This window comes from Gorilla gorilla, chromosome 15 (assembly GCF_029281585.2).
Source record: "Gorilla gorilla gorilla isolate KB3781 chromosome 15, NHGRI_mGorGor1-v2.1_pri, whole genome shotgun sequence".
NCBI lineage: Eukaryota > Metazoa > Chordata > Mammalia > Primates > Hominidae > Gorilla > Gorilla gorilla.
This window is the reverse complement of record NC_073239.2, coordinates 86,147,645-86,164,861: the sequence shown is the minus strand read 5'-3', so window position 1 is coordinate 86,164,861 and position 17,217 is coordinate 86,147,645. Positions and strand designations below refer to the sequence as shown.

Here is a 17,217-nt window from a genome sequence, read left to right as displayed (position 1 = left end):
AGGTTGCAGTGAATCATGACTGTGCCACTGCACTCCAGCCTGGGTGACAGAGTGAGACCCTGTGTCCGAAAAAAAAAAAAAAAAAGAAAGAAAGAAAAAAGAAAAGAAAGAAAAGAAAAAAATCTGAACATTTTGACAAAGGGAATTGTGGGTGTTTGTGCTTCTTCCTCCTCACTCTCTTTCTCAAGTGTGGTACCTAAACCAATTAAATACAAAATCACTTTCTGTTATTATATTTAGGCAAATCATATTCCCACAGTTCCAAAATGCACACATTATAAATAAAATATAAATTATTCTAGATCTTATTAAAGCTTCCGCTCTCTGAGAACACTATCAGAAAAGCCATCATTTGCATCCCCTTCTGCTAGGTAAGCGGGGGCTTCCTGCAAGGCCTCAAGGGTTCCTATGGGACCTTCCACTGACAGGAGCATGTCCCTCCATAAGCAGAAACTTCACAACACCTTTCAGGAGAACTCCCCCTTAAAGCCATGTATTTACATCTAGAAATGGAGCTATCATCTGCTTATCTCAGGATCAACAAACTTTGCAAATCATTTAACTCAACTTCAGCAGACAAAATAACCAAGGTCCAGAGATGTTAAGTATTGTGTCCATGGTCATTCAGCAGTATCCCAATTTGAGGCTAAGAAACTCCGGTTTAAGAAATTCTTGCCTAAATCTTTCACAGTTCTAAATAGGAGACTGTTGACACAAATGAGTGCACCTATACCGAAAATGAGTAGTCTTTTTAAAAATGTAAAGTGAAATTCCATATAACACCTTAGCCTCCCACCCATGCCTGTTAGTGAACTGGCATATGGAAAACCTAAGTCCCAAACCAAAACAACCACAAATGTTCTCTCCAGCTGTGAGGACTGAAGACTCAAGGCCGGCTGTGTCGGCCCTGCCTCCCAGTTTGGCTGCTGTCCTGTCCCAGCGTGCATCAGTGTAGATTCAAGGGGATGTCCCCAAATCTACTGCCTCGCCCATCAGGTACAGCATGGAAAAATCACAAACCTTGCCGCATCGTAAGCAGCCATAAAGGGATGGAATCAGTATCTCCCTTTAGCTTTACAGATTCCATAGCCAAATTTTTCACATCAAAATTGGTGACACATGGGCCGACAGCAGGACAGAATATTAAAAATCAGGACCTTCTTGAGAAATCTGGCCATACGGTTGCCATGCCGACACCCTATAATGCCAAACAGGCATCTCCAAGGTCCAGAAGCAACTTGGCTGGCTTCGAATAGTCCAGACATTGTGAAAGCAGAGCTGCCTCCAGGTCCAGGCACTTCTGCAGACCCTCCCTTTCCCAGCTCAGCTCTCTGATTCCCCAAGGGAGCAATGATGACGCCTGTCTGAATTTGCCAGCCTCTGACAGCAGGGCTAGCCACATCATTCTCTAAGAATCTGAAAATCCACATGCAGCATCCTGGCCCAACTAGACAGAGAAATGTTTCTGAATAAGCGGTTACCACAAATTGCAGGGAGAAAGTAAATCCTCAGCTGCACCTGCCCCTTTTAAGTTGAACAAAGGGTTCAATGCCTGCAGAAGCTTGAATATACATCCCCCACCTCCTTACTTAGAGCCACCTCCTTACTTAGAGGTTACAGTTGATAATAAAATATTAAGGAGATATGAATATAATATAATAATATTAAGGGGATGTGAAGCATTGACTGCCCCCAGAAATGGGTGAGAATCCTATTTCACTCCTTTAAGAAGCCTTGCTGTGCACTTTAGGAGGCTGAGGTGAATGGATCACATGAGGTCAGGAGTTTGAGACCAGCCTGGGCAACACGATGAAACCCCGTCTCTACTAAAAATACAAAAATTAGCTGAGAGTGGTGGCGCATGCCTGTAATCCCAGCTGCTCGAGAGGCTGAGGCATGAGAATCGCTTGAACCCGGGAGGTGGAGGTTACAGTGAGCCGAGATCATGCCACCTCACTCCAGCCTGGGTGACACAGTGAGACTCCATCTCAAAAAAAAAGAAAAAAAGAAATCTTGCTGTGTGCATCAATGTGGGGATGCAAGGAGCTTCCAGCACAGTTCCCGCATGCATCACTTACATTCAGCTGCAAATCACATGGAAGAAATAACTGGAAGAGAGGAATACAATGAAACAATGCAAGGCAGTTGTCAAAAGTGGTGCGTGATGGGGGGTCAGTGCTGGTGGAACAGGCATCTAAAGCTTAAGAACAAAGAGGGAGCTGGCTGTGCCCCTAAGTGGCCACAGAAGGCTCTGCCACTCCCAGGGACTTCCATTCTCCCTTTCTTCCTGCACCTTCACTTCCCAGCTCCCAGGTATCTCCCTGATACTCCTTCATACTTTAAACTTAGCTTCCTGCTCTGAGACCTTTTCTTACCTGCAGCAAGTCAAACCCTGTGGGAATAAGCAGGGACAAGAGGATGTTTACTGGTGATTCTCATGACCTCCAATTCCCACCCCTCAAAATGAGTGCTGAATCCTTCCAGCAGGTCCCCTACACCATTCTGGGACTCTTGAGAAATGTGAGCGGCCCTCCCAGTGCATCCTACAGGACTCTGGAAGGAGCAGGAGAGAGGTGCATGGGCCAGGTCAGGGTTCAGGTTCCGGGTTCCAAAGCAGAGGCTCTGAGCAGCAGTTCCCTGTGCTCTCTTCCCTCCTCTCCTCCCTGCCCAGCCTCTTTCTCCGCCCCTTCCAACTCAGACCCTCTTCCCATCGCCTCACCAGAAAGAGGGACAGAGCATCTGGCCAGCCTGCCTTGCCTGAGACTAGGGCTCTTCCTGCCACTGAGTATGAATGTGGCAGCCTGGGCTCCTGGAGAGGAAGCTCCCTGGGGTCTGGAGGCCACTGCTGGTTTGGACAGTTCCAGCTCCAACCTGTCCCTCCGCTCAGATCACAACACTCTGGGGTCTCAGCACAGGAGGCTTTTCCTTATCAGTTTTCTGTCCAAAGGGCGACAAGTGCTTTGGAAACAGTGCCCTGGGAGAACAGCCCAGAAGGGAACAGTGCATCTAATCAGGCTTGCCCCCAGAGAGTTCACCCAGACTGGTATCTAGGACAAAACCCACAACCTCACCCCCCCCCCCCCCAGGTCTCCTCAGGCAAAGCCCTGAAATAATGTTTCCTTTGCAGGGGACTCGGAATCTGGGGCAGGATGGGAATACGAGGGGACACTCTCCAATGAACTTCCCGATATTCCTGGGGTTCAGATCCGCGTCTGGATGCGTTTCTCGAATTCGGCTCCACACAAGCCTCAGCCCTCCGGACCTTGCACCTCCCCCGCGGAGCTCCTCACCCCTCCACCCCCAGGCCCAGATCTTTCCTTGTCGGAATCGCCACGCTTCCTCACTCCTTTACCCCCGCCCCACTCGGCTCTCCTCTTCCTGGTCCTCATCCGGCCAGGCTGCCCCGCCCTGGTAGTTCCCGAGGGTCGTCCGAGGCTCTCGTCCACCAACCGCCCCCGTCTGGAAGAACGCGCCCGCTCGAGCGCACTCTCGGCGGGTGCCAAAGCCTCCCGCCTCAACAGGTGCCCCTGCCTGGCCACGCACAGCTCTGTCACCTGGGGCTCGGACGGAGACGGCGACAGGATCGCCCCCTGCAGGGCGGCTGCGGCTCCGCACGCCCCCGCCCGGGTCCCCAGAGCGCCAAGGGCCCCCGCAGCCCCGCCGCCGCCCCCGCTGTGCCACACTGCCTTTGTTTCCCTGCCCGCTTAGATGTCGCGAGGCTGACTTCATGCAAGGGTATCCCCAAGCTCGGGCGCTGACACTGCCCACCTACCCGTGGTGGCGGACCCTAATGTTGGGAGTGAGAGACGCGTACAGTGCGAGACCTCTCCTCAACCCAGAGAACTCCGGGGGAGCTGGGTGTCCGCGCCGAAGAAGCGGGTTCAAGTTGACCCCGGCTCAGAAGGGGGTTCGAAGCCAGGCGCAGCGCCTAGAGAGCCTTCCCCTACCCACGCCCCCACCCGATGTCCTTTGCCCCCAGAAGGCTGGAGAGGGGCTGCGCACTGCCACCTACGCGCTCGGCTGCGAGTAGTTCCCACCGCCCGCTCGCCGCGCGCTGGGCCCGGCAGCCTTCCGGGGCACACTAGGCTCCTGCAGCCCCCAGACTCCCGGCCCCGGCAGCACAGAGCCTGGAGAGCCGCCACGTTCCCAGCCGCGCGCGCACGCCGGGCCCACCAAACTTGCAGCACTTTCTCCCAGCCCCCACCCTCTGTCACCCTCCCTTAGTCGGTGCGCCCCAGCCCCGCCGCACGGCAGAGGTTGCCATAACAACGGGCAGGAATGCTCCAACATATACAAAGCCGGCCCGGCGCAGCGGGCACTCAGCCCCTGGCCGGGCCCCGCGCCCTCGGCCGCCGCGCAGGGGCTGGACGCGCGCCGCGGCTCCCTAGCTGGCCGCCCGACGCTCGGGGCGTACTCACAATGAGCGGGATGGTGCGGTCCTCGCGGAGCTGCTCCGACCTCCTGCCGGCCCTCTGCGCGCCCCGGCCGCCGGAGGATGCTGCGTGTGCTCGGTTGTCCTGCCATAAGTAGTAGAAAGTGCCCAGGATCCAGGCTACGGTCAGGATGGCGATGGCATTGGCGCGGATCTTCCTCATGGTGGGCAGACGGGCGCCCCAGGTGGGGGACTGGGCCGGCGTGCTCTCGGGGCCGGGGCGGGGGCGCTCGCAGCCCCAGCTGTTTGTTTTCGCTCACGCCTAGCTGCTCAGTCCTGCAGAGCAGAAAAAGGAGAGAGGTGGGGGGGCGGGGGGGTGATAGGGAGAGACAGGATCGCGGAGCGATCCTCACGGTCCTAATGCCCTTCAGCCCCGAGCGCGCGCGTCCCCCGGGCGCCCATTCATTCGCGCGCAGGGCCGGCCCTGCGCTCCAGCCGCCGCCGGCTGACCCACCCGGCCACTGCGCACTGGGAGAGAAGCGCGCCGAGTGGGAAGCGGCGCGGGCCTTCCTCCCGCGCCCGGGAACCCGGCGAGACAGACGCCCGCGGCGGAATGGCGACTGGCCAAAGCCAGCCTCGGCTCCCACCGCTAGGTGACCGAACGCCCGGCAGCTGCCCCCGCGCGGCCCTGGTCGGTCCTGCCTACCCACACCCACCCCCGGGCCGAGCGGCCCTGAGTCACCGACTGGAGACGCGCGACCCCCGACCTGGGCCCGCGCCGCGAGCTGCAGTTCCGGGCTGCGCTCTGGCGCGGGATTCAAGGTGTGTTCGGCGAGTCCTTGTGTAGGGGCGGCTGGGCGGGGGAGAGTCCTGAGTTTGTACTGGAATCTGCAGCTGAGATTAGCCAGACAGGGCCCGCCCAGAGGAGGGATTGGAAGCTGGTGCACTTGACATTCGAAGAGAGCGAAGGGGAAACGACGCTGCCTCACACCCAGTGCTAGGAGAGTGGGGGTACGGCCCTTCCACATTTTTCGCTGGCCTGGGGCTCCCAGATTTCACGATGCTTCCCTCTATCCCGCCTCATTGACCCCTGGACAACCCTGAAATATCATCGTCAGCATTATTTCATCGGAAAGAAGGGCAGCAAGAGAGGCCGGATGATTCTCCCAAGGCCACACAGCTAATTAGTGGGCAGAGCCCAGTCTAGAAGCCATCTCTCCATCTGACACCTTTCGACAAAGTGCAAAACGCGGTGGTGAGAGACGAGGACACAGACATTGAGATTCCGCTCCAGCCCTAGAGGCACTGAGAATCAGGCGTGAACTACTCTTCACTCCAGGCAGAAAGCAAGAGACTTAGATGAGTTTTAGGAAACCAGCACAGTGTCGGGCACAGAGCGCTCAATGAATAGATGTGTAACAACAAAGTAGGGATCCAACAGAGGAAGAAATAATTTATTGTAAGGTGGCCTTTGGGAAAGCTCTCAGAAAGGTGGATGAATCACTTAAGAGGCAAGGAAGGGGGAGGTGAGGACAGGGGAGAGACTGCAGAAATAGGCCTTGCAAAGATCCAGAGGATGGAAGAGCTTGATGTGTTCAAGAGAGAGAGCTGCCAGGCGTTGCAGGGGGCCTAGGATTTGATAGGAGTTGAGGTTAGCCAGGCTGGGTGAGTCTGAACTCAGGAGGTCCTTGAATGCCAGGGCAGAGTTGTTGAGGAGTCTGCTTCCTGCTGGCACTGCTGGACACCATGGCTACTCCGAAGACCCACATAGGGTCCAGCCTCTAAATGAAGCCATCTGGGGAATCAGGCAAACTGAAGTCACAGCATCATGCCCCCCAACAAGCATCCCATGAGCACCACCCTGACAGACAGAAGTAAAATCAGGTGGCTTTTCTCCATTTCTCCAGCACTCGAGACTGAACCGCACATATAATAGATGCTCAATACATTTCTGTTGAGGTGAAGAAACCCTAGTTGGGTTTTTGCTGAGGAAAACCCAGGGTCATTACTGCAATACGATATCCTCACTCAGAAGACTAATTACGATGACACTTAGACAAGTCCAAAAGTGACCCACGCAGGAATGGGACCTAGAAAGAAGAGAATGCGCAAAGAGGGCCTCACAAAGGGTCTACACAAGTAGCGGGGAATTTCAGGCATAAGGTGTGGGCAGTCACAACAGGGGCAGGAGTCTGGAGACGCCAGATGCTCTCCCAGGTCTCTCTCCCCTGGGGAGTTTAATAAGACTGCGCCAGGGGCCAGGGCTTGTTTGCATAGATGGAGAAAACCACTGCCAAACCACCGTCTGGTTTCCGCAGGAATCACGGGGCAGATCCAGTGGTGCCATTTGTGGGAGGCCAGGAAAGACCTTGCTCCTTGGGAATCAGGCTCCACAGGACTCTCAGGTCAACCAAGAAAATGTAAGGGAACTACCCTCCTGGTGCCCCCATTTTCACACATCTCTCAGGTGAGCCAGGTGAAAACTTGGGGAGTAGCCCTGTTGTCATAGGCTCCTCCCCTCATCGCAGCCTGGTCTGTGCATCTCTAGTTGCCTTTGGATGTGGGATTCAAAGACATCACATCACCTATCACCTCCTGGTAAAAGGCTCCAAACTCACCCCTCGGCACAGGGATGAAGCTGGACCATGCTGACTGAAACCAGGCAGATGGGGCTTCTGGTGACTCCAAAAGGAAGGCTCCATGTGGGGAAGGAGGGAGGGGTGGGATGGGCTGGAATGTGGCAGGGTTTCTCACATCTCACCACTTACTGCCCAGGGCTCAGTGGTGAGGATGCTATATATCTGCCCCAAATGGTCACTCCTGGTAGTTCTGTCCCTGAGAGAAGGTTTGCTTGGCCCCCACCACCAGAAGGACTGCACAGAAGTGAAGCGTAGCCTCTCTAGATGACTTCACCACAGCTGTTCCTTAGTTGGGCACTTCCCTGGGGGATGATGGGGGTGGGGTGGGGGTAAGACAGCAAGTAATTACCATGCTCATTTGACTGACAGGAATTCCACATAGACAGAGGTGGAGTAATGTGCCTGAAGCCATAGGCACTCTGGCAGAGCTAAAGACCAGGAATTGCCACCTTGGCTACAGTCTGTGGTCTTTGTTTCAGATTGTAATCCCAAGTGGGTGCAGAACTGGCCCTCCCTGGGATAGGTTTCAATGCTCAGAAATGACAATGAGTGTTGTTTCCTCTCTGGTACTAGGAATGGACTCCAGCAGCATCACAGAATCAAAGCAACACCTAAGGAATTCACTGTTTCTTCACATACTTTGAACTGTGAAAACAAGAGTGATCATAATAGCTGCAGTTTACTCAGTACCTACCAGGTGCCAGCCACTGTGCCACCACTTCACCTATACTGTCTCTAAAGCCCCTACAACCCTGAGCTAAGGATGATCATATCCCCAACTGCAGATGATGACACTGAAGCTCAAAGGCTACTCAACTTGCCTGGAATCCTACAGCAAGTAAGTGGTGAAGCTCGGTTTAAGTCCTGTGCCATTTTCAACGCTTGTGTCTGGGTACGAGTACAGGGCTTCTGAGGCCACTGGGAAATCTGCAGTGTGGTCTGAATTTCTGTATGCAGGAGCCTCACTTTCCCTGCCCACAGTTCTCCATTTTCTCATCCATAAAAGGAGGGATACAAGATGTCCTGGGGTGGGGGGGGTCTCATCAACTGTGCCACTTCAAACTTGCATTTCCTCCTTTTCAGGATTTCTCTTAGGCACAGTTCATATTGTTTTAAAGCTGTCAAAGCCAGCACTCAGGGTAAGCTGGGCAAAGTTCCACATGCCCCTGGGGCTCCCAGATGCCCCAGAGAGCTCTCTGCCTCTGGGCCTTTGGTGTGGGGGTTGTGGAGGAGTGGATAACCGAGGGGGAAAGGGTACAGCTCAGTGTAAGGCCCTGGCTCTGGAATTGGACAACCTGAACTTGAATGCTGATCCTGTCACAAATTAAGAGAGTGGGTTGGGCAAATTCTTAACCTCAGTTTCCTCAACTGCAAAATGGGGCACTGACAGCTCTTACCTCACAACTTTGTTGGGAAAGATAGGATGAAATAAAGTCATGTAAAATCCAGTGCCTCATAAGCACCCCCCAGGGGCTCTCTCCTGCAGGCTGTTGCTGGCTGCTGGAGGTGAAAGGGGCCTCCTGAAAGGGACTGCTCACTATTGCTGCCAAGAACAGACCTGATGCCAGCCTCTTTGGCCATGGCTAATGTCCAGCAGTCATAGACTGTCCTGCCCGTGGGTGGGTGGCTGCATCTTCCACAGCCTCTGCTGAGCAGGCTGGAGGCAAGGCAGGGGAGAGGCACAGAGCAGGGCCCCAGCCTCCCATTTGAGGTGCTGGGCCAGCTCAGAAGCTCTTGCTCTGTCCGCAGCAGCAGGGCCCAGAAGGTAGGGAAGGGACCTGATTGGATACCCTTACTGGCCCATGTCTGCTCTAAGCAGGAAAGAAGGCAGGGATGGTGGACAGAATGTATGTTACCAAGCAACAGGCAATGTGCTGATACACGATCTCAGAATACTCACAACGACCCTGTGAGGAAGGCGCAATCATCCCCCTTCCACAGGGGAGGAGACTGATGCCCACGGAGGTGCCAGCATAAAGTGGAGCATGCGCTGCCCACTGCCAGCTGAGCGCACTCAATGCACCAATCGTCTCTAAGGAAAAGATATTTATAAGGTAGTTTCTATAAACCATTATAGATGGAGGAAAGGACTTAGCTCTTTGAAAGGAACTTGGCGGTTTTCTTATTGTCAATCCTCCTCCTCCTACTTGTCTGATAACCCTGGTTTCTTACTTATTAGTTTCTGCCACTGGAGTATAAATTCCAAGAGGACTGGGGTTCCTGTATATTTTCCTTACCACTGTTTCCCTGGTGCCTATAGTAGTGGCAAATAGTACATGCTTGTTAGTGTGTAGTATTTGTTTTTTTGTTTGTTTGTTTGTTTGTCTGAAGCCCTTGGAATGCGATCGCATAGGTATTTATTGATGGAAGAAAGGGAGAGGAAGAGGGAGGGAGGAAAAAAGGCAGTGTAGCTCTATGAAAAAATGCACTTCTCTCTTAAGCCAAGCACTTGAGAAATGAGTACAGGACTAGAGCACAGACAAAGGAGGTGATTCGTTTAGGGTCAGGGCGGGCCAGCGTAGGGCGTCCCCTGCCAGTGCTTCCTCCCCAAGTCATGGAGCCAGGGCCAAACCCTCCTGCCCCAGGATGAGGGGGGAGAGAAAGTCCTTTGTGGTCCCATGAGAAGTAGCAGAAGGAATGACCCCAATTCTGGTGGACAACTGCAAGAACCATAAATGTTACTAGGGATCATGAAATAACCCAGGTGTTGCATTTGGGAATAATAGGATTGCAGAGGCTGCAGGCTAATTAGAAATGTGTCAAATGATTTTCATTAACAAGCAAGGAATTTGTACAAAGGAGAAATACATAAATAAAACCACTCCTCAGCAGAATTGATCCCAGAGGCAGAGCCCTTTCCAAGGCCTCTCTGACCTTCCCGTCTCCACTACCTTCTCCTGAGCCCCTTCCCCTTCTCCGTAGCCTCCGCAGAGCTGGGTGGCCAAGGTCCTCAGATCAGACTACATGGCCCAAGATGCCAGGTTAGTGCCTACCACATGCCTGTCTTTCCCTTGAATGGGAGCTCCTCTAAGCAGAGCCTGGCAGCCTCCTTTTATGTATCATGAGTTTCTAGCACAGTGTTGGGCATCTTGGCAGCACTCGCTAAATATCTAGGCAGAGTAAATGAATGAATGAATATTGAGGGTGGCAGCTGCTGCTACTCCCCATTCTGTCCCATGAAAATGCCAAATAGCCCACTCAGACTGTAAAGCCAGTGCTTGATTGCCCATTGGCGTGGAATTTCCAGTCCCTTCCTTTCCTTTCCTTCTTGAACACCTACCATGCCAGGCACTTCTAGGTACTGGGGATACAAAAATTAATAGAATCTGGTTGTAGCCTCTGAAGAGTCCAGTAATTGACAATGGGGAAATACACATAGATAATCACAAGATGAGTCCGGGTGTGGTGGCTCATGCCTGTAATCCTAGCACTTTGGGAGGCCAAGGCAGGAGGACTGCTTGAGAGCAGGAGTTCGAGACCAGCCTGGGAGACATAGTGAGCCCTCATCTCCATTAAAAATTTAAAAATTATCTGGGCATGGTGGTGCATGCCTGTAGTCTTAGCTATTCATGAGGGTTAGTGGGGAGAATAGCTTGAGCCTAGGAGTTTGAGGTTGCAGTGAGCTATGATCATGCCGCTGCACTCCAGCCTGGGTGACAGAGCAAGACCCTGCCTCAGAGGAAAAAAAAAATCACAAGATGATATAATAGAGCTCCACAGAAGCACAGATTAGAGCAGTAACACTGAAGCAGGAGAGAAAGAGGGTAGGATTTGGTGGTCAGTTTGAGGTGGATGTGAGAGAAAGGATTTGAGAATAGCATGTTAAGTTTCTTGATTAGGAGACTAGTGCTTTGGTGTAATGTAACCATTAACTGAAATGGGGAATATAGAAGGAGGAGCCAATTTGGGAGGTGTGTTCAGTGAACTTGAGTTGTCTGTGGTCGGTCCAGGAAGGCATCTATAAATCCAGATCTGGAGCTCAGGGAGAGTGGACGTCGCCAGTCAGGTAGAGATGAGAAAGCCAGAAACACAACTGGGGTGAACATGTTGCTGGGTGGCTGCCTATGTACCCAGCACCTAGGCATGGCAGAAAGGCCATGTTGTCAGAGATGAGGGCTTCTGGATGCCTCGTGTGAAGATGGAGAGACAGAAAACTGGCATTTTTTTCTGCCTCTGTCAGATGCCTTAATTCAAGTCCCTGGACCCAGTCTCTTAGGAATACCCATTGCTTTATCGGGAAACCCAGGATGGACCCCTTGACCTAGGGTTTGAATAAAATTTGTTTCCATATCAAAAAGGTCAGGTGACAAGACCAAAGAGAATTTGAAGAGAGATCCATAGTCCTGGTCCTGCATTTCCTTCAGTTTAATGGTGCTTATAACTGATATCTCCATTTTCCTTGTGAAACTGGGAAGTAGAAATTAAAGCAATGTTCCCAGGATTGGTACATATTTTGAAGCTCTCAGCAAGGCTGAAAATATCCATCGATATATTTTGAAGTATAATTTCTACTCCCTTACCAGTCAAAATAATTGAACGGGAAGAAAAAGCTGTTAATGCAGGAGGCATATAACATCAGATCTACATTGCCTGGAAATTTACCATTTCAAAGCAATTGAAGGCTTTTACAGCCAATGTTTACAGCCCTATATGTCCCCTTCTCACTGAAGCCACCCTCTGAAGCCATCAAAAGGCCCATCAGTCTGGCTTGGACACTGAAATTGCTCACAGTGTCTGGAGCTGATGCCAAAACAGGGAGGATTTTAAAATATCATCCTGCCATTTTATCAGCATGTAAATTTTATGGAGTTTCCTCCTGGTAGATGGTAGGAAACAGCTGGGGCTGTCTATCAGTGCTCATGGAGCCAGTGGTGGCAGAGCTCCATGGTGGCATGGCCAGGCACATCCTCCCCACGCACAGCTTGTCTTCTTAGTTGTTCAGTCTAAGTTGACATTTATCCCTTTTGCCCAACAAGAAAATACCTGCCCAGTGACAGTAAGCCAGAGGGCTGCAAGTTTTTTGGCAGAGGGATGGCGCTATGCTGCCTCTCACAGCCTCTACCTGGACCCTGAATCTCAGCCCGGAGCCCAGCAGGATAGACAGACAATAGACTTTGCCGGCAGCCATCTTCTGTCTTCTGCCAGTACTTGTGTATGGGTGGGTGGGCGGGTGCATGTGTGCACATGCTCTGTTTTCAATTGGAATTTGACTTCAGGCTTTTCCTAGAATTACTAATTTCTTTCCTCCTATTTGTGTCCACCAGAGAAAATTTCTAAATCCATGTCTGATCATTTGTCTTTCCTTCCACCTCTGAATCACTTATCTTTACAAAGACCACTACCTAAAGATGGCGCACACAGTATTTTCTTGGGCAACTGGGACAACTGGGAGATGGGAAACCTGGGTTTTAGAAATGACACTTCAGAATATATCGATGGATATCTTCAGCCTTGCTGACAGCTTCAAGATATATACCAATTCCAGGAACACTGCTTTAATTTCCACTTCAGTAGCTGATATGCTGTCAGCTAGCATGGTGACCCTGGAAAAGTCACTTATCTGGGCCTCTTCCTCATGTTTATGGGGAGGGCTTTGGGAAAAAAAGGAAGAAAGAAAAGAAGAGAAAAGAAAAAAGAAAAGAAGAAAGAAAAAAGTACTTGGAAGGTCCTTTCAAGTGCTAGCATTTTAGAATTCTATTTACTTGTTTTAATGTTTTAAACCATTCCCTGCCTCAGCAAGAATGATGGGCAATCAACTAGGATACAATTTTCTTTATTATCATTTGATTCCCCCCTCTACATGTTACACACACACAGACACACACACACACACACACACACACACACATCCCAACAACTGAAAATAGTCCATTTGTTCAAGAATCTGGAAACTTCTGGATTACAGCAGACTAAAAAAGGAGAAATTGGAAGAATGTACAAGAAATTGGTACATCTGGGAATGCCTCTGAGGAGGGGAGTTTGAGGGGAGCATGAGTAGGAGAGAGACCTTCATTGTATACCCTTTTGTGCCTTTTCAATTTTTTTTACCTCTTTACCTAAAATTCTTTTCCAGCAAGAAAAAAGTTTTCCTTCCTCTTTCTTCTACCTCAGGCCTCTCTGCAGCTCAGTGCCTAGGGGAAGAGGAGCCCAGTGACTGAGCTGGAGTCACACGCTGGAAGCTGCCTTCAGACCAGAACCTCCCTAAGGGTCCCTCTCTAGCCAGGCTGGCCAACAGCCTTGCTCCCCTGGCTGCCCCATGGGCCTGGAGGGGTTCTGTGGGTGCACACCCGCTGCTGGCTACCCCTGCCGCCGGCACTCATCTGAGCTGTCGAGCTGTGTAGGGATTCCATTCAGAGTGCTCCAGTAAGGGACTGGCCCCATAGCTCCAGCACCAGATGGGCAAAGAGGCCTAAGAATTCAGCAAAAGGGGAAGTACATCTAGCCTTAAATTCTCCAGGCTGTGCCATCCCTTTCAAATGCAGACTGCCTTTGTTTGTTTTCTACTACTAATATAACATGAGGACAGGCTCATAAAAAATAATAAAAGGGCGAGAGATGAGTAGGAGACAAGGTCCTCACAGATCCCTTTGTTCCTGGCCTTATCCCCAAACTGCTTGCCTCCATGTGGCAGAGCTGAGCTGCAGGGTCTCTGGCAGGGGCCCGCTGCCCTGGTCTCCCCAGTGCCGGCTCCTCATCAACTTTCCCTCATGACATCCAGCCTCCACCTGACCTTCCTCTTTTGATTCTAACCTTTAATGGGTGCTGGCCCATCACTTGTGTGTCCTATGTTCTCTATGCCCCTCCTCAGATTTCTGATCCCCCCCATTACCTGTTTCACCGACTTATGGCACTGCCACACTGCCAAGAATAGCCATCATCACTGAGGTCTGCTTCCTAGTCTGGAGCTCTCACTTGCCCCACAGCCGAGATTGTTCAAGGTAGGAGCCTCTACTGTCCATTCACATTCCCCATACCCTACATCTTTCCAGAATCAACACAGCCAATCTCCCCTTAGCAAGTAAAAAATATTCATGTCCTTCCTTTGTATGACCCCTTACTGGGAATCCAGAGATCATGGTGCTTAGGTCTTGTAAGTGGTCTCCGTGGATAGGGTGGGAAGAGGCCACATTGGTCTTCTGAAGTACTAACTCTCTTTGCTAAAAGATACTCTTTTGAAAATGGCTCTGCACGCTGCCCATGCTCAATCTGGGGTGTCCTGGCTGTGCTGGAGCACTGACTGCTGACCTCACGTTGCAGGCCCCAGTGTTTGCCACTGCAATGAGCAGCCTCTCCTGCCTCCCCAGCTGCACACAGGCCCAGGTGGGGCTGGGCTGTCCCCTAGCAGGCCACGGGAAGGTGGAGGCAAGAAGATCATCGGGAAGCCATGACAGTCAGACAAGCAGCAGCAGATGGGGATGTGCACTGGGTGGAGTGGACAAATAGCATGAGGAAAATCAGCTTTGGGGACAGAAAAAGCCAAGTGGGAAGTGTAATAAATACTAAAACCAGAAAAGCCTGAAGACAGTCCATCTAGGGAGCAGCAAGAGGATGGCTAACATCACTGGAGTTTAGGTCGGAGGGGAGGACGGCAGGAGGAGCCGAGGTGGTCAGTATTCCAGGGGCTAGGGACAAGAGAAATGGCACAACATAAGTCTCTCGGGAAGGGTCACTCACCTTCCAAGCTGTTGGACTCATTGGCTGCCACAAGAAGAATCTATTTAAAACACACCAGGCATTTTGCCTCATTCAGTTTCCCTGCCCAGAAAAGGCTGGAGCCAAAGGCTGAGGGAAGGATTCCAGCATTAGGACCCTGCATGGATGACATGGCTGAGACCATTCAGGATGGGGAAGATCCCTGCTCCATGCTGAATGACCCACACTTACATCCCCCACCCCCACCCAAGCTGCCAGGCCACTAAACTCCTTGCATATTGAACACAGTCCCAAAGGCAGCTTGTGGTACCATTTCCACTGGGAAATACTCAATGGCTTCCTTCATCCTGTTTTCAAGCTTGTCAGAAAGCAGATGCTGCTCAAATCTGACAGCTGCTCTTAAGGGCATGCTCAAAGGGCACTCCCTGACCAGAGGGAATATTCTTAATGATGACCGAGAGGCCTTGGGTGTTTAGACTATGGCAAGACAAAGGAGCGAGCATGAAAGGGCATCAAGGGTAAAATGGCCCTAGGGAAACCATACGGGACTTGAATTGGAAAACACCAACAGCCTCGCTCCTTTCTCTGGACTGTGTATCTTCGGGAAGTTCTAATTTGGAGAAGACCTGACTCCTTATCCACCTGCCACTGAGAAAGTATTAATAAAATATAAGGCTAGGGTCTAGGAGAAGTGGCCCAGGAAAGCCATCTATGCAAATTTTGTTTCCTTCCTACTTGAGAGGGTTGAGGATGAGAGGTCCTTCCTTCCCTGGCTCATAAGCCCATGAGTTGTGTAAAACACTGTTCAAGAAGGCAGAATATAAGCCCTCTGTTGTGCATGAGATTCATATTCTTGAAAGAATTAGTGTATAAATCAAATTTTACCTGCCAGAGAAGCTGGCTTTTCAAAATAAATTCGAAGTCAATCCTATGTTTAAACAGAAGGATGGCTTGTAAAGGTGAATAACCATCCTAGGTCACAATTTGCAAATTGGGAACTCTGAATGTCTGACTTGGATGGTGGGGCAGGGGGTTCTGTCTAGAGATTAATCTATGGTTTGCTTTTAGGTTGCAACTAAGCATTACTTTAAAACAAACAAAAGACTGAGTTTTTAAAGAACATTTTTAATGGAAAATTTCAAATATATATATATATAGAGAGAGAGAGAGGGCCCACTATAATAAACACACAGCTTCAATGATTCTCAACCCATGGCCAATCCTGTGAGAAACATGAACTTTTGAACCAGCTGACAGATATAGAGGATGAACTTCGTGGTACAGAACAAAAAGAAGTAGTCCTACTCAGGCTGCAGTATCCAAAACGTTTCTGCATAAATGCCCTAAACTAGAGCCTAAAGTGTGAAACAAAGGGGTGGAGAATATTATTGGTTCGCGACCAAATAAGAAACTTGGGAATTAAAACACAAAACAAAACCACACACACATACAATCTCTCTGAGGGATGCAAATTAATAGTAACACTGGTTGCCTTCAAGGAGGGCAGAAAGACTGGAGCGATTTTCATTATATGTTTTTTAAAAATTTTATACTATGTGCACATTTTACCTATTTTTAAAAATTAACTTACTAAAAACAAACATGAAGCTTTGCAATAACCAAACCCACTAGATGTGACAAAAGGGAAAACTGTCTGGACTCAATATATAAGGGGACTTATATTCTGCCTTACTGAACAGTGTTTTACACAACTCATGGGCTTATGAGCCAGGGAAGGACGGACCTCTCATCTCCAACCCTTTCAAGTAGGAAGGAAACAAAATTTGCATGGATGGCTTTCCTGGGCCACTTCTCCTACACCCTAGCCTTATATTCTATTAATACTTTCTCTGTGGAAGGTGGATCTTCATCACATTTTGATCTGGATTTACTGTTTTATAGTAATTTTCTCAGCTAGAAGAATGCACAACCTTCCAATCCCAAAACGTACATCATTAGAATAGGTGCTTCACAAAATATTAAAAACACCAGCCCCTGGTGGTTATATGGATATATGCATTTGTCAAAATTCATTGAGTTGTATTCTTAGATGTGTGCACTTTATCATATGTTACTTATACTGCACTTTAATAAAGTATTGCTAAAAACAAAACAAAAAATCACAGTCCTTGTGGACAAATAAGCCAAAAAATCACCACTTAGAGGTTTGTTGGGTTGATGGTTCAGAGAAAGCTGCTGTTATGAGGAAACATTATGTGGACTTTTTGCAAAAACTTACTCTTTGGAAACCACCACTACAGCATGTGCTTTTGGTTAAGCATTCCATGGCTGAAACGCAACTCTATGCTGAAATGCCGAGAGGATGAGGCAAAATCTTGGCCAAGGTCAAGTTCTGTTGATGGTCTGAGAGGGGGATGGCAGCCAAGTGCTCTGCACTTGTATAACATTTAAAAAAGAAAAACTAACCTAAGTCATCTTCTGTTCCTTTTTGTAGCCAACTTTAGTCCTGCTCATTGTGTCCAAGAACTCAGAGGGAGCCATATGTGCAACAGCTCAGGCTTACCAAACCTCCAGGGCCAAACATACATATCT

The 17,217-nt window shown here is 50.2% G+C and overlaps 1 protein-coding gene and 1 long non-coding RNA gene across 8 annotated transcripts in view; one reads left to right on the top strand and one right to left on the bottom strand.

Moving 5' to 3' along the window:
- The window catches only part of GALNT16 (polypeptide N-acetylgalactosaminyltransferase 16), a 97,487-nt gene extending 92,210 nt beyond the window's left edge, over positions 1-5,277 (bottom strand). For 3 of the 5 annotated variants that reach the window (XM_063697931.1, XM_063697929.1, XM_031001954.3), the window contains exon 1: positions 4,419-5,077. In XM_063697931.1, the coding sequence (XP_063554001.1) occupies positions 4,419-4,595 (177 nt within the window). In that variant the 5' untranslated portion in view covers positions 4,596-5,077. Of the gene's footprint in view, positions 1-4,418; positions 5,078-5,139 lie in introns of those variants that run through there. The other 2 variants (XM_031001953.3, XM_063697930.1) reach the window with 2 other exon arrangements.
- Positions 4,458-17,217, top strand: part of LOC115930607 (uncharacterized) — a 64,496-nt gene continuing 51,736 nt past the window's right edge. Inside the window, exons 1-4 of one of the 3 annotated variants that reach the window (XR_010130777.1) lie at positions 4,458-4,596; positions 7,585-7,849; positions 13,123-13,949; positions 14,269-15,362. This is a non-coding gene — a long non-coding RNA (uncharacterized lncRNA). Of the gene's footprint in view, positions 4,597-7,584; positions 7,850-13,122; positions 15,363-17,217 lie in introns of those variants that run through there. The other 2 variants (XR_010130776.1, XR_008671540.2) reach the window with 2 other exon arrangements.